General features: G+C 38.3%; 2 protein-coding genes across 2 annotated transcripts in view; one reads left to right on the top strand and one right to left on the bottom strand.

Moving 5' to 3' along the window:
- Positions 1 to 6,336, bottom strand: part of lrmda (leucine rich melanocyte differentiation associated) — a 267,050-nt gene extending 260,714 nt beyond the window's left edge. Inside the window, exons 1-2 of the mRNA XM_079855913.1 lie at positions 6,118 to 6,336; positions 5,377 to 5,477 (exon numbers count right to left, since the gene is read on the bottom strand). Coding sequence (XP_079712039.1) covers positions 5,377 to 5,477; positions 6,118 to 6,159 — 143 coding nt within the window. The 5' untranslated portion in view covers positions 6,160 to 6,336. The remainder of the gene's footprint in view (positions 1 to 5,376; positions 5,478 to 6,117) is intronic.
- Positions 6,337 to 10,375: 4,039 nt separating this feature from the next.
- Positions 10,376 to 12,837, top strand: znf503 (zinc finger protein 503). Its single transcript, XM_079854592.1, has 2 exons — positions 10,376 to 11,008; positions 11,402 to 12,837. The coding sequence occupies exons 1-2, from the start codon at positions 10,748 to 10,750 to the stop codon at positions 12,815 to 12,817; spliced, it is 1,677 nt and encodes a 558-aa protein (XP_079710718.1). The 5' UTR covers positions 10,376 to 10,747; the 3' UTR covers positions 12,818 to 12,837.
- Positions 12,838 to 16,422: the final 3,585 nt, after the last annotated feature.

Genomic DNA, 16,422 nt, shown 5'->3' with positions numbered 1-16,422 from the left:
TGCTCCTTTAAGCTAGCGTTTGGTCCGGACCAAAAAAAAAAATTTAGTACGCATCTGCTTAGCATTCATATTGCCATTTTAACACCGAACCGAAAGATTATGAACTAATTATGAACTAAGCATAGGGTTATTACACAACCTGATTGGTCTGCTTTTTTTACATAGATTTCACAACGAAACTTACCGAACATCTAAAACAACGCTGTGTGCTGGGCTAAGTGCACTCGTTGTGTGTGAGTGTATGGTATTTTGCTGAGAACTCATGAAGAGCTTCATAGGAGTCAAAACAGCATCAGGAATCCTTCCGCCACACACAAAAACGAAGGTCTTCTGCGAGGAGACGAGGTTCTGATACCTGTACCGAAGTGTAATAGGCAACATCACAACTATGACGAGAAAAAGCAGGTATGCTTGAGCATACTGTCCATTTTAGGGTTGCATCTTGTGGCATCATGTGACATAATTTTTGGTTCATTTACATTTCTTTGGTCTGTGCTGCATTCCTATTTCATTCGAACCGCAACAGAGTTTATTTGGAAGTGGATCGAGACCCATCATTTCAACTGTCTCGGTCCACTTTTTTTGGTACGCACCACATTTCGGATGGCAGCGTTCACACTTGAACCGCACTAACAGAGCAATCGCACCAGGATTCATTTTAATCGAACCAAACATGCCAAGTGTGAACCAAAATGTCATGTTTGCTTTGACCTCAAAATAACTTGCTTTAGCATAACTGGGTCATATCTTTAGTGTGGAACAAAGACGCACAACAACCGCAGACTAAACTTATTTAAATGATCCATTAAAAAAGCAGCAAGTAAAAAACATGTCAACTATAATGCATCCAAAATGGTTTCTCTGTATTCTCACAATTTTGCCTGTCAGCTCATCCCCTCTTGAAGCAATCACAGAGGTACAAATTTGCTCAGAGAAATTAAATGAGATTTTATTGCTTCATAGTTGATTTATAAGAGCGACGCCATGAATGGAAATGCATAAATTCCATTTCTGCCACTTGCGCCCGTCTAACAAACCAGACAGGGCTAAAGGAAGGCAACATCCTCCTCTAATGCAAAGCAAACAGTCCAGGCTGTTCCCAAATATTAGTGCTAAATAAGCCTGATAGATCAGATATGGAAAATTCTCATTTCTACGAAAGCATCAATTTCCATACCCTCAGCGGGCTAAGTGATTTGACGACTTCATTTCGACAGTTTCTCCCTCGTACTCTTAACTGACATTTTATCTACATACTGGCACAGCCGCAGATTGAACACACCCGGAAGACAATGACAGGCCCTTCTACCGTTGTCACTTCTCATTTCGGTGGAGAGTGATGCGTTTTACTGGCTTATGCCAATAATAGCCCCATCAAAAAGGAGACTCCACCTTGCTCTGATGTTGAGGGAGCACTTCATGTCGCAGGCTCTCATTTGTCAATTAACAGGAGCCTTCTGGTGTTGGTGCGCGGGGGCTTGAAAGACAAAGTCTCGCCAGTGACGAATGAAGAGAGACAGATGAGTGAAGCATGAGCTGGAGTGTAATACTATAATGTGCTTTAGATATGAATATAAAACGACATTGCTGACAGTCCATACAAGGTTATATTTCATTTCTCGGTGTACCCAGCCACCATACTTTATCTTCTTTGTTCCATTTTCATCAGACTACTTGCATCTCAATGTGACAGGCTGTCTACATGTAAAGTGGCTCCATTTTAAAATGCAAGTTAGCATATTTGATTTGCCTTCAAGACATATACGCAGGTGAGCACTGGTTTTTGTTTGAGTTAATGTGGAAACTCCTATGCATTGGATGATAACTACAGCTAATCTCTGATTTCACGATAACTTCAGTCCAGCTGTGTAGTTATGAGCATCATTTTAAATTCTGTTGGATGTTTGGCTGTTACATTCAAGGTTTATACAACTTATAACAGTTTCCCTTTGAAATATATTCTCCTTGATTTGGCTGTTGGCTTATATGTAAGGTGGCGTAATAAACTGAATTTGATGACAGACAGACTGTCGGACTTCATAGACAGAAAGTGACACCGGAGAGAGGAATTCACGGATGCTTTGTACCTCAGCATGACTGAAGGCCATCATATTTACCCCTCATCTGGACAGGACCAGACAAGACAATAACATTCCCTTTGCTTTCACCATCCACTTCTCACAAAGACATGCATGTCTAGGACACTGGAGGGGACACTTTGACAGCAGTCCCCAACCTGGGATTACTCCTCCTGTCTATGATCTAACCACTTCATGGCCAGTCTTGAGAAAGGTATCATTTCACCTTCACACCAACTCAACGTTAAAACCACACAAAAGGCACCTAGCGAAAAGTCTGATAAACTGAATGTGATTTTACATGCGTGTTTGCAGAGATTCTCTCTGACACCTCTCACATCAGGTAACATAGCCTGTGAGTGCACTCAATGGTTTTGCGCAAAGTCACTGTGACGACTTTGTCTGCTTATATATTGATCGAATTCTCAAAATAATGGCTCAAATAAATTTATGGTGACTAAACTTTAGATTGTATCACTTGCTCTTCACAGGTATAAATAAAATATCATTATGTAATCCTTAATGTACAACAATATATATTATGATACATTTTCACTGAATTTGGCAGTCTGAGTCAAATGATGACAGAACTTTCATTTTTCAGTTAAATATCTCTTTACAAAAGTGAATAAGGCTTGTTTTGGGAAGGAAACAATATGAACAATATGGAAGGAACAGGACAGAAAGAACAAGACGCGGAGGTCTTAATACATACTTTTTAAATCTGAACTCTTTTTAAGTTGACAAGCACTAAAATGCAACATTCATGGCAACGCATGTATGGCTGTAGGAGCAGTGCATTAAAAGGATGAACTAAAGGGATACCCCACCCATGAAAAATATGTCATTTATTCACCCTCATGTGGTTTTAAACCTGTATGGCATTCTTCTATGGAACATAACGCTGGAAACCAAACAACACTGGAGCCCATTGATTTTTATTGAATGAAAAAGGATACAATTCTCTGTTATTTCCAAAGAAGAACATGTAAATGAGTAAATGATGACAGAATTTTCATTTTTAGGTGGAGTATCTCTTTAAAAGACTTCTCACAAAGGGATTTACCTTGCAAACTGTCACTAAAAAACAAATGAAAAAAATTAAATAAAACTTATGAATCTAAAACGGACGACTAGTTAACTATCATAACCCATCCCGAATAAACGCTCATTTCTTGATGACCTAAATTGTCTTGTGGCAGCCCTGAGGACCATGAAAGAACCTTTCCATCACTTTGTCATGTTCACATATTTAAGTCCTCATGCTAGAGGGCAGGATGTCTGTCTATTAACTTCTTACTGTGGGGTCTTTGTGTGAACATGGCAGAAGAGGCAGTGAAATCCTGACTGTAGGCCACATCCTCACTTTATTCTGATCACATGCTTCTTTATAAATTAGATTTCACACTGAATGTAACCCTAACCTCAACAAAGCATATGACCAAAACAGCTCCAGTAACAGAATCTTCTGTTCTGCTCAAAGTCTCTGTGAAGTGGTAAAAAAAAAAATATTTCAGAGCCAGCTTTAACATTCTGCATTTGATACGTACATACAGACGTCAGAGAGGGGGGCTGTCTGCTGACAAGCCTTGTTCCCAAATATCATCTTTAATGGAAGTGTGAATCCGAGTGAACAAGACTGGGGTTAGTCCAAAACATAAGTGGTGAAACCTCACTCTTCTGTGTGTACGACACTGCATCGGTAATGTAAATCCTGCAGGGTTTTAATGGAAAAACAATAAACCTGACATTGTTCTAAGAAATCCCATTAATAGGCTATCGATGTTCCCAACTATTCTGGTAATTATCTTACTCATAAAAAGTTATAAATGATTTGATGATAGCATAATGGTTCAACAAAGGCAATAAACCACAGTGCAAGCAGTGTAGCAATGCTACTATGTGTATGGTGAAACTATCAGGAAGCATTACGGATGAAACTGATGCAATAAAGAGCGTTGCATTAAAGAACAAACACAAAAAACCTCTGAACCATCAACTTTATAAATCCATGGATGGAGTAGTTGTATTGATTCCTTTAGTCATGATCAGATATCTGTTTGTATAGCATTTTATATAATTTATGCACATGATGACGGTTGACCAAATTCAGTACATGATGCAAAAATATATCAAATTTTATATCTAAACAATAAACATAGATAATTCTGGGTTCTACAGTGTTCAACCTATGCCAGGTTGCCAGTCCCAAATGCTCATTAGGAATATTAATACGCCGATAAGCGTACATTTATGTGCGACACATTGAAGCAGCGCAGGATTTGGCAATTATTAATGTGACAGACTCCAGTGCAAAGCGAATCAATTAAATGGAAGAATCCACATTTTCAGCACAGATAACTGCCTCAAGACGACAATTTTCACATGACAAAAAGAGGCCCATTCAGAGTCCTTCAAGGCCTGACAGGTCAAGAAAAGAAGTCTGAAACAAAGGCACCTTATAACCATCATCTCCTCTCTTTTAGTTGTCAGATCAGCTTTGCTAGTCCTGCTGGTGAAATGGCATCCCCCTCCCCAGCTGCCACAAGGTGCTTCTTCATGTCCTGTCAAAGGACTCTTTTATTCTATTTGCTCAGCATTAACATGTCACATTTATTGATCAGGCTTTTTATCTGGCCACAGCATGGCATGCTGCTACTGTACCCACCGCTCTCTGATGTCTCGATGACACGGCTGACAATGTAATGCACATAACGCATGTATTAAATTGCACTTAATGCAAAGGTGTGACTGTCCACACGACAGGTAGATTGAATCAGAGTAGTTGCATGCGGTTGGGATCCAGTCATTTATGGCAATGTTCTAGAATGTTTCACATGATAGAAACATCCTTCACACAAGAACTTTCTCAACCAATTCAAGCGTTTTTCTCTAGGCAAAGGGAGTCTATATTACATATTTAATAGCAGCCATATATGATATGAATTCCTTAATGTGCACTGCCAGCATCTGTGGTCAAGCAGCATCTTAAAAGGCCTAACAGAGGTGTACTCAAAACAGAAGTACACAAAAACGGAAGTACAAAATCAAAAACACAACAGATGTGAAAACTACCTATAATGGTTATTTTCCATCTTTACAGAGAGGATAAAGTCGACCATAATCCTGTTGCAAAACTTAGGGAAAGAAACATGATGTCTCACCCATCTCAGATCCATATGGGAATCCAGTATGTGCATATTAGGTGCCATGCATGTCATTGCTGTCTTCCATCATCATGGACCTCCTATTGTCATGGCCTGTTACGAGTTACACTCAGACAAAAACAGTAACTTACCTCAGTTGGTTGAAGCTGAGGTCTAATCTTCTTGCCAATTCTCCATATTTTGCCCCAAGAAAATCTGGAATGTCTTCCCAATCAAGCCCAATGCAGGACACCTGCATCAGAGAGAGGCATTTTTTAGGTGTCTTAGTAACAGTAAAATTATACATATAAGTACTGTGTAATCTCAATTAACAACATGTAGCCTACTTACTATAATGTTAGGGATAGGTTTGGTTTAGGGTTAGTTGCATGTAATTCAAATGCATAATTGACAGTTATTACTATTGTAAGTACATGTAATGTGTAACAAAGACACAGTAAAATCAAGTGTTACCAGGAAGAGATGTCAGTTTTATTACACAGTTGGTACTATGAATTAATGTTCTTTCAAGAAATAGTCCTCCTTAAACATAAAAGCTGGTGGGGTTATTAAATTTATGTTTGTTATGAAGCTGTTCAGCTGTGCATTAACATGTGAAGGCAAATACTTCATACACAGCTATTGTGTGAATTAAACCACCGTTATTATGTTAATCAACAACTATTTAAGCAGTTTATAATAAATTTGTATTCATATTTTGACAATTGTCTCGCGATACAGAAGATGTATTTTTATTTTATAAATATCAACTTCATGTCACTTCATGACTTACAACAATAAGTAACAAAAAGACAAAAACAAACGCACACTTCTGGGTGTCTAGAATCCATAATATAGGTCACAGGATAACGTGTTTGCAATATTTCACTTACCTGACTTCCATTCACTACAACCATTGACTCGTTGTATGCCATTGCAGTCAAATGACAGTTCAGAAAGAAAGAAGCTTCTAACGAGGACCAACACAAAGGTTTTTATGCTTATAAGACTGGAAAGTTTCCTTTATGTTTCCAAAATAAACTTTTAATCTACGCTCCGTATGAAGCTTTACTTCTTCCGCGTGCTCGTGTCAGCTGATCCTAGACGGAAGCACGCGCCACTGTTCAATTTCTCAAATCAGTTTTAGCTGGTTATACGGTATTCCTAAGGATGTTTTGCCATAAAAATAATGATGAGTAGCATTATTAGTAGCAATGCGGACAGCTTTCTGTTGAAAAAAGCAGCCGTTTTTAATCACTGGAAGTTAGAATCTCCAAAGAATGTGTTTAACATAGAATACGACGTATTATTACAATTCAGAAGTCATATTTCACTGTATTATAAATTCACTAATCATATTTTACTGTATTTCTTCGCATTCGTGTGTTCATTTAATAGTTTATGTTAAAATAACACATTAAAGCTTTTTTGTTATCGTTGTATGACATACAGAAAGGGCTCGAGAGCATGACGTCACGACGGATCCTCCCATAGGCGGAAGTTTTGGACGCGCAGACAGACAGTGTGGAGACGACTAGGATTTCTGATCTTATGCAGGCGGTAGCGCACGAATGCTAGAATAATGTAACGACTTAGTTTGGCTACTAAAATGTGCTCCATTAGACGCCACTGGAAATCTTTTCACATTATCATCTTTATAGAAAATAAAGGGATTGTGTCTGTAAATGTTCACATCGGAGCGCGTGTGTAATGTAAGGTAAAGTGGTTCGTTGTGGTCTCTTTTGCCAAACTTAATGATAGAAAATGCTTTGTAATGCATGTTTAACAGATGTAAAAGAATAACCGAGTTTTTGTATTATTATTGTTGTTGTTATTTATATCGGATATGCTAGCCTACGCTTTGAATGAGAGGAAGCGGACTACAACGCTGTTTTTTTAAACTATTCGAGTTGGCTGAATTTCCGTAATGTACTAATGTACGAGTTTTTCTAAGCACTAAAAGTAAAATTAATAGCCTACTGTGTTTTTATTTTAACTGATTTTGTGTTGCTTACTCTGACTAAACTGCTTTACCCATCACTTAGTCAGCAACCCTTTCAAATATATTTGTAACTTGAGGGGTAAAAAAAACTGTGTGAAATGTGACCTAGTGTTATTGTTTATTTTAATAAATAGTAAATGTGCGGCACTCAAATTTAACACAAAATGTTTTGAACAAACGCGGGGGTTTCGGGCGCTTTAGTCAACTCTATAAATGACTATATAGGTAGCCTATAGTCATGCATAAACATGACGATATGAAATATATTTAATACATTTGCATTTAAATAATATCAATTATGACCCCCCCAAAATATGTTCCCATTTAAGGGTAATACCGAGTGTTTGGTGTCTGGTTCAGAAGCTCATTCGTCATGCAGACAATAAAGAGAAAAATTGTGCCCGATGCTGAAATTTATGGTTACCCTTCTCTGCCCTAATTTCTCACGCAGTGTGTCACGCGCTGACAGCCTCAGCAGAAAACAATCACACATCTTTCCATGCTTAAGAAAGATTCTGCGTTCATCTTAAAAATGGCCGGTATCAACACTAGTGTCTGTGTTGTATTAGAAAAGGGAATAATAGCCTACAGCAAAATCGTAACACTATTTGCACTTTCAAAAACTTAAACAGCCTACAAATAGCCTATTGTTAATGTAGTAAATCAATAATGAAAAGGGTTTTTCCTACGTTTTTCAGATCGACTATCTATGGTTTTCAGAATTGTAATCAAACTAGCCTATGTGCATTTGAGCAAGGCCTACTTATTGTGGCTAAATAATTCTAACTTTTCTAAATATTAGAACACGTAAACTACGTTAAAAAGGCAAATGCAATCAGTAGCCTATATATTGATTCCTGGGGAGAGAGCTGTGTGTAAGAGAGAGCGAGATATAGCCTGTGATGAATGATACACGTTCTTATTGGTTTATAGACTTTTACAATAAAAATTATTTATTTTTTTAATTCTAAAAGTATGATGTAGGCAACTTGGCTAATTTAATTAATGTGATTTTTTTAAAGGAGGGGGTGAGGCTATTGTTTTATTTAAGTGTATTAAATAAAACTGCGTTCTGGAGTTTAATTCCCAAGTTTAGCAAACCAGCAACATTTATTGTTTGTCACGGACCAGGGTTATCTGTTTCATGTGTCTGAGACACTCCAGCAAAATATACATTTCTTTCACGCTGATGACTGTCCACTCCAGGTTTTCTTGCTCTCCAAGATGACCTGTCAAGCGGATTACCGCAGAAAGAGATTAATGGTGGAGGCGGGTTGCAATAATAATCGTTTTGTTTGATGTGACAACTTTGATAGGCGTTGATTTACTTACAAACTGATAGGCTTTTAATTGAGCGCCTCCATCCAGTGAGAGATGAAAGGCAAAGCGCATTGAAAAGCTGCCCGATTGCCCCGGAGCCTCAATACTGATTAGCCGTCTCAGCGGTGAATAGTTCAAGGCTTTTTAAACTTCTTTTCTCAAAGGTCTGACAGATCATTTCTCTTTCTTTTATGTATTTTGGTATTGTCAAATAAAATGAATAATTTGATTGTGTGTAAATAAAATTTAGTTGACATGAATGGAAAAAACGTCTGGACTATTTTTTATTATTATTGTATTCCTGTGTCTTTTAACATTCAGAGTTAAAATTTTGTTGGATTTTGCTTGAGGCAACGCAATAACCAACAAGTGAAGTTTACATTTGTGCAAAACATGTAGTGTCCGGAAAGACCTGAAACTGCATGTGAGACAAGGAAAATATGATTTGAAGTATCATGTACACCTGTCTGAAACTTAGCCTCGGCATGTTTATAACTGGTTTACACAACACATCGACTTTTCTTTCTTTTTAATTCAATAGTAGGCTACTTGCAGAGGAAAATAAGTTATAAACATATATAGGCCTAGGCTATATAGCCTATAGTAAATACTGTAAAAAAAAAAAAATCCGTAAAATAACAGAAAAAGTGTAAACAATTATGCAAATGGTAATGGGCATAAAAATGACAACAGGTTAGACATGAAATTGTTTTGTTAATGTAAAATAAAATTAACTAACACAAATGTTATAGGCTAACCTATATAAAGTAAGAAAAATATTTGCATTAATTGCTTTCCTCGTGTTTTTATTTTATACCTTTTTTGTTAGGCCTATAAAAGTAAAATAATTATGACGCTCTCAAAAAGCTTACACTCTGCAGCTGTATTTCTAAATAAAACTAATGATTAATGTCCAGCTGTTGGTTTTCTATTTCTTCTTCAATTGAAGAAAAAGATGAAAGAAAAAAGAAACACGGGGAAAAGGTTCTTGTCTTACCACAGGTTTTAAACAAAACCTTTCCAAACTGAATCAAACAGAGAAACTGCCCCTCAAATTAAGTGACTGTTCTCCGGGATGCTTCTTTTGCCCTTTTCTCTGTCACTCGCGGCACATAATCAGCTTCAAAAGCTGACGTGAAGTAAGAAAAGGATTGACAGCAACTGACAAATAACTGATTGATTGTGGTCGAGCAGAATTGACAGTTGACGGAGGGGTGGGGATAGAAATAGAAGGGCGGTCTATATTATATTGAAAACATGTGACATTCACATCCCTCTATCACTGCATTGGTCTGCTCTTGTCAACGCTTGTCTGATTGGGGAATTCAAACACTACAAGTTGATCTTGTGTTTATGTTTTAGCCCGTTCACATAAGGTAGGCTAACGGTTAAAAAAAAAAAAACTAAACTAAAGGCAGGCACACAACATCTTAGAAAAAAAAGACTAGGCTACATTTAAATTCATACAATAAATAACATCAAAAGGAAAAATGGTTACTAAAAATGTAGGTCTTATAGACTACAAAGAGCTGGGTGCCGATAATAAAAATAATAAAAAGGAATCTCCCAAACTTTAATGTTTTAATTCTGTTTTTGTTGATGGTGTTAATCATCATCGGTAGGCTAAATATGGAGCTTAATCTTATTAAGGCCTACAATAGAGACGAAGAGTAAATGCATGAGAGAATTATTTTTCTCTTTTAAAAAATGGCTAAATTATGGAAGCATGCTCATGAAAATGAATAGCGAGCAATTTAAATCTCATTTTTGACAGAGACATCGGCGTGTACGACAACCTACATATTGTGCAAAATCTCCTCCCCCAAGTTGTCAAAATAGAGGCGCTTGCAGGAGGAGGAACGTCACATCCCCTTGACCCTCCAATCACCTCGGGGTCCCATTTGATTGGAAGGCGGCAAGGGCTTTAATCTCGGACTAATTCAGCTGCTTTTGAAGTGAAAATTTCTACCAGTTCTTGGTTTGGGAGGACAAGCGCGCGGACCTACGGGAAGAGACAGAGCGCGCGCTATGCCTTTGGTGTCACACGCGGTTCCGGATCTGCAATAGCCTCGCGCTTTGCTCCATGCGGATTATACAATTTATCTTTATTTCTACTATTTGAATGAAGATTACGGCATAGTGTTTTTTTTATTTATTAATCTGATAAATGAAATACCAACAAAATACATGAGAATTGGGTCATGATCACATCGCCTTCTGCTTCTGCTTCAAGAAATAGTGATACTGATCTAGTCTGGGAAAGCACCAGCAGCAGCTCTCGGAATAACAACTCCGCGGTCGTCTGCAAGCCTTTTCTCCATTCCGTCCCTCCTTCGGACCCTTTACGGCAAGCTAACCGAATTCCCATTAAGATTTTGAAAATGCTTACTGCACGCACAGGACACATTTTACACCCTGAATATCTTCAGCCATTGCCATCCACCCCGATTAGTCCAATTGAGGTAAGATGCGTTTTCGCTGTTTCATAAGATGTTCATGTATTTGACAAGTCCGCATTCTATTTTGTCGGAGAAATGACGGAGCATTACGATAATCTTGGATTAGACGTAGCGGGGCTGGGCCGATAAAATGAATAAAAGCCAATAGCCAACATCGTATTTAAATTTGACCAATTTTCTCTTTAATCCAGCTAACATTGTAAATGCGCTTTTGGCACGGGCTTCCAGTCCGTTTCGCGCGATGCGCACATTATCGACTCGCTTAAAACGCTCAAATAGAAGCGACGAGTCGTTTAGGGAAGTTTATTTGTTGTTTATTTAGACAAATACCTTGTAATGGTTGTGCTTTTACATATCTGTGGTGTTTACGTCCTTTATTTTTATCTGTCCTCGCAGCTCGATGCCAAGAAAAGTCCTCTGGCTCTTCTTGCGCAAACGTGCTCTCAGATCGGTAAACCGGACCCTCCACCCTCCTCCAAACTCTCCTCGGTAACATCAAACGGATCTAACGATAAAGAGTCGAAATCTGGCCCTTTAAAACTGAGTGACATCGGTGTGGAAGACAAATCCAGCTTCAAGCCGTATTCCAAGCCATCGGATAAGAAGGACTCGTCTTCTGGGGTGTCGAACGGAGAGAAATCTGGTTTCCGTGTGCCTAGCGCCACCTGCCAGCCATTCACTCCCAGGACTGGCAGCCCGAATTCCAGCACTTCGGCTTCCCCGATGCCGTCAGATGGAAAGGGAGAGAGAGACGAAAAGAAAGAGTCTGATTGTAATAAAAACTGCACCTCGGATGGATCTGCACCGACCAGCATCAGCCATAGCAGGATAAGCGTGAGCTGTGCGGGAATTAACGTGGAGGTCAACCAGCACCAGGAGACCACATCAGGATCCAAGGCAGCGACGTCGGAGTCCTCGTGTGTCACCTCTTCATCCTCAGCCTCCGTCCTGGGGTCAGGACTTGTAGCCCCCGTTTCTCCGTACAAACCCGGCCAGACAGTTTTCCCTCTACCCCCGGCTGGCATGACGTACCCTGGCAGTTTAGCAGGGGCCTACGCCGGCTATCCCCAGCACTTCCTGCCCCACGGTGGAAGTCTGGTCAATGCACAGCTCGCCAGCTCGCTGGGCTGCAGTAAAGCTGGCTCAAGCCCCCTAGCCGGGGCATCCCCTCCATCCATAATGTCAGCCAGCCTTTGTAGGGACCCTTACTGCTTGAGTTACCACTGTGCCAGCCACTTGGCCGGTGCAGCCGGAGCTTCCTGCACACACGACTCGGCGGCTGCTTTGAAGTCCGGATATCAACTCATGTACCCGACACACCCTTTGCACGGGGTTCACTCCTCGCCGCCATCTTTTGGTGGACACCCTTTGTATCCCTATGGGTTCATGCTGCCCAACGACCCTCTTCCGCATGTGTGTAACTGGGTGTCAGCTAACGGACCTTGTGACAAGCGTTTCTCATCCTCCGAAGAACTTCTTAACCACCTGCGGACGCACACCGCGTTCACCGGGACCGAAAAGTTTATATCGGGTTATCCCAGTTCATCATCTTTAGCTAATGCTGCCGCCGCAGCAATGGCATGCCATATGCACATGCCGCCCTCAGGAGCCCCTGGGAGCCCCGGGACACTGGCACTTAGGAGCCCGCATCATGCGTTAGGACTAAGCAGCCGCTATCACCCGTATTCAAAGAGCCCGTTGCCTACTCCCGGCGCACCGGTTCCAGTACCTGCCGCGACCGGTCCTTATTATTCTCCCTATGCACTGTACGGTCAAAGACTCACCACAGCAGCAGCGCTTGGATACCAGTAAAAAACAAAAACACAAAAAAACCAGACTCTGTCCAAATTTATAGATTATAAAGATTGAAATATAAAGACTTTTATATCATCGCGCCACTGAAGGACTGGATCCGTGGACTCACTGTATTTATTTATGTCAGCTTAAAGCGGACAATAATACAAATGAAAATATTTGAGAAACTCAAAAGTGCATTACATGAACTCTGTAGATAACGTGAAACACATGTTAGAGTACTAATAAAATAGGGGTCTTCAGTTGGATGTTGATTTGGAATTGCTATGATTGTATTGTTCGTTATTATTTAATGTCTCATTGAAAAGAAGATAATTTACATGCATGTTTGTTTCTTAAATCCCAAATTGTCCACATGATTTGAAATTGCCGTTATTTTTCAGGTGTTCACCACGGAGAGAGAATTGGTATTTTTTGTATGTATTCTGGAAAATAAGAAACAATTCTGTTCCATATTTCTGTCTTCAGTATTCATTAACCAAACATCACCAAAACTCAACTCAAACTAAATTCTGTCATTTGAGTAGCCTATATTGATTTTGCCGTTTTAAATACAAATCATGTAGCTAATTTCCATGGTTGCAGCCTTTTTTCGGGTTTTACAGTTCTACTAAACGATTTAACTTGGAATAAGATTTAAAAAAAAAAAAAAAAAAAAAAAAAAATTATGAGTGCATTCGTCGGTGTCTGAGATTTTATTATTCTTATTTTTCTAATGAGTGACCCAGCAATCAGAATTGAAAGTTTGGTATAACGATGTTAAGAAATGACGCCAGAACACGTTTGAAATAATTACAGGTTCATTTTATTACTTATGCATTTGAAGTTTATAAATAAAAAATAGTTTATTTCTAAATACAAAAAGAAATGTAGAAATTGCCACTTTATTTCTTCTTACTGGGCGACGATAAATTAATCAAGGGGTTGTACCATCTTTTTTCATATTTTTACAAAGAGAAAATGTTTTCAGGACAACTTTTAGGTGAATGACACGACCGGTGTTCACTTTCTTTTTCAATATCTTATACTCTATCATGTTGTCAGTCCATCATCTCACCATATATCGAAGAATCATTTCAGAATATAAACGGCTATGCTGAATTCTGAACGTGCATTTGTTGTGGTTTTGTTGAACAAGATTTTATTTTGTAATGCTAGGCTCGTTTGCAGTAGGATAAGTGCAGCCGTCAATGGCTTATGTGGACAATGAGTTATGTTTGAGAAACGCTAAAGAGACAACATTGCGAGTGCTGTTTATAAATATTACAGGAAACAGACTGTATTTAAAAAAAAACAAAAAAAAAAAAAACGATTGACATACATTTTCAATTTAATATAGGCCTAATTGTAGGACATATTATTTGTTATAGATTACCAATATCAGGTTTAAGTCTGTTTTATGTGAATTAACGAAACATTTTTTACGAGATTTTTACAGATAGGCTACACACAAGGAGTACACACTATTTGTCAAATACCAGAGTAGCCTAAAACGGTCAGCAATATTTTCATTCAGTGAGCAAACACAAACATTATCATTCGACTAGACTTGTAAATCATATCTGTCATTTAATGAAACACTAACGGCTTCCAGATTAGAAAGAAAAGCAGGGTTTGTGTTTTCTATAGGCCCATATTTTGATCGCCAAATTATTTCCTCAGCAATTGCTTTTATTTGCGTAGCCCATATACTATATTTAAACTGAAAAAAATTTAATTATAATTAATCAACACGATTGTAATTAGTTTAAAAAACGTGTAATAAAAAAGAAAAAAAAAGAGAAATCTTTATCGAATGCTCCATTTAATTTAATAAAAGAACTAGGATAACGCATAAGAACAGAAAAAAATGCTACTGATATTTTTGCTTGCGAGACGAATAAGAAAACGTGGATATTTACTCTTGCAAAAGTGCTTTTATATTGTTTGTTTGTTTGTTTACTCATGGAAAACTGGAATATGCGCAGGTAACGAATAAGGCAATAGGCCTATACTTAACTGCGTGTTTTAACTAGCCTACATAAATTCACAAAGTAACCTACAATATAGCAATATCAAATATAAAGTAGCCTATAGGCTACAAATCGTATTTTTTTTTCCATTGTTAGTCTAACAGTTTCGCGAAACAAACTTCCCAAATGAGTCGACAAAACTTAGCCTATATATCGTTTTTAACAACATTTAAGTTGAATGTCCAATAGTTTATTTATTAATTTTGTTTTTATTTATGTTTTTATTTTAAAATTTTGGGAGCGATGACAATTAACCCCGGATATAGGAACTTAAAATAATAAGCCAGGCCTATATACATTTACGAACTAGGCCTACATGAGTTTTATTAACTAAAGTTATAAATAATGACACAAGATTAATTAATGATTGTATTTACACACCTAAAGCAGTTCATTAAAGATGGAAAACTTCAACCCGCCCAGAAATGTCATAGACGCGGAGCAACTAGACTATGTTCTGGAGGCCCACACAAGCTTTAAACTGATGTAATGACGGTGAAAGAGAGCAATTTCCATTTTTACCCACATCATGGTGGCTGTGAGGAGGTCCCCGATGGAAAGCCATTCATCATGTGCCCCTCCTCCCGGGCCTGTCATCAGAGGAGCTAGCAGGCACATGTGTGCATAAATTACCCCGCATGCCTTCTTCCACTGCTGTTCACTGTGGCTAAGGAGTATAAAGAGGAACAGAACTCCACTGCCTGGTAGTAAAGCATGACTTACACTACTGATCAGCCCTGCAATGAGCATGTTTATAAGGGCGATAAATAAAGTGAATACCTTCCACAGTGGTCTCGTGTAAGGTGCCAGGCAACCACAATATGGAAAAGAGGAGGACTGGAATGCCTTATTAACCTGTGACAACAACAGCTTGTTATAGGAGATGAATTTGAGTCCTTTATTTGAGAGGGGAAACATTTCATAGATCAACAAGACAACATGCCACATGATTTTTATAAAATTGAAAGTATTCACTCTTATGTTTTGTTAGGGGTCTACAAGACACCAAGGCTCTTTTGCTATAGCTCAAAAACATACTTTAAAAGTATTCAAAGTTTTTTTTTTTTTTTTTTTTTTTCAATCTTATTAACTGATGATAAGCTAAATAAAGTTTAACATATATTTTCCATGATAAATGTTTCATTTAGGGCCTCAAACACCCCAGCTATAAAACATAAATTAAAAAAAAATCAATTTAAAAGGAATTTCCAGATATTTGCTTTGATTTGCGTTATTGTATTTTTTCCACAAAGTGTTTTCTGAATAACAGCTTTGTTGTAAAACAGAGCAATGTCTTTAAAACTATGTCTGGGATTGTATCAAGTCAGAGGATCATATTAAATCATTGGAAGTTCATTTTAAAACTATACCATTATTATTTCACACACAGTACTGGGGTCTCTGCGACTTCAAACATAAGTATGGTTAATAATTATCATGTGTACAGTGCATAGCCACACCTCAGGTTTCATGCCAGAGGTGCTAAAAAACTAATTGCATTGGTAGAGATGCATGGCTGATTTATAGACCATGCTGAGGAGGCTGTGCCAAGGTATGCTGACACACAAGGCCTTCCTGCTCTGAATTTAC

The sequence above is a fragment of the Squalius cephalus genome, assembly GCF_949319135.1.
Source record: "Squalius cephalus genome assembly, chromosome: 21".
Taxonomy (NCBI): domain Eukaryota; kingdom Metazoa; phylum Chordata; class Actinopteri; order Cypriniformes; family Leuciscidae; genus Squalius; species Squalius cephalus.
Note: the sequence above shows the minus strand (reverse complement) of the source record. Positions and strands in the feature narration are given on the sequence as shown.

Coding starts and splice junctions, on each gene's coding strand:
- znf503 (XM_079854592.1), top strand. CDS start 10,748: ATGATCACATCGCCTTCTGCTTCTGCTTCAAGAAATAGTGATACTGAT. Junction 11,009..11,401: donor CCCCGATTAGTCCAATTGAG/GTAAGATGCGTT, acceptor CTGTCCTCGCAG/CTCGATGCCAAGAAAAGTCC.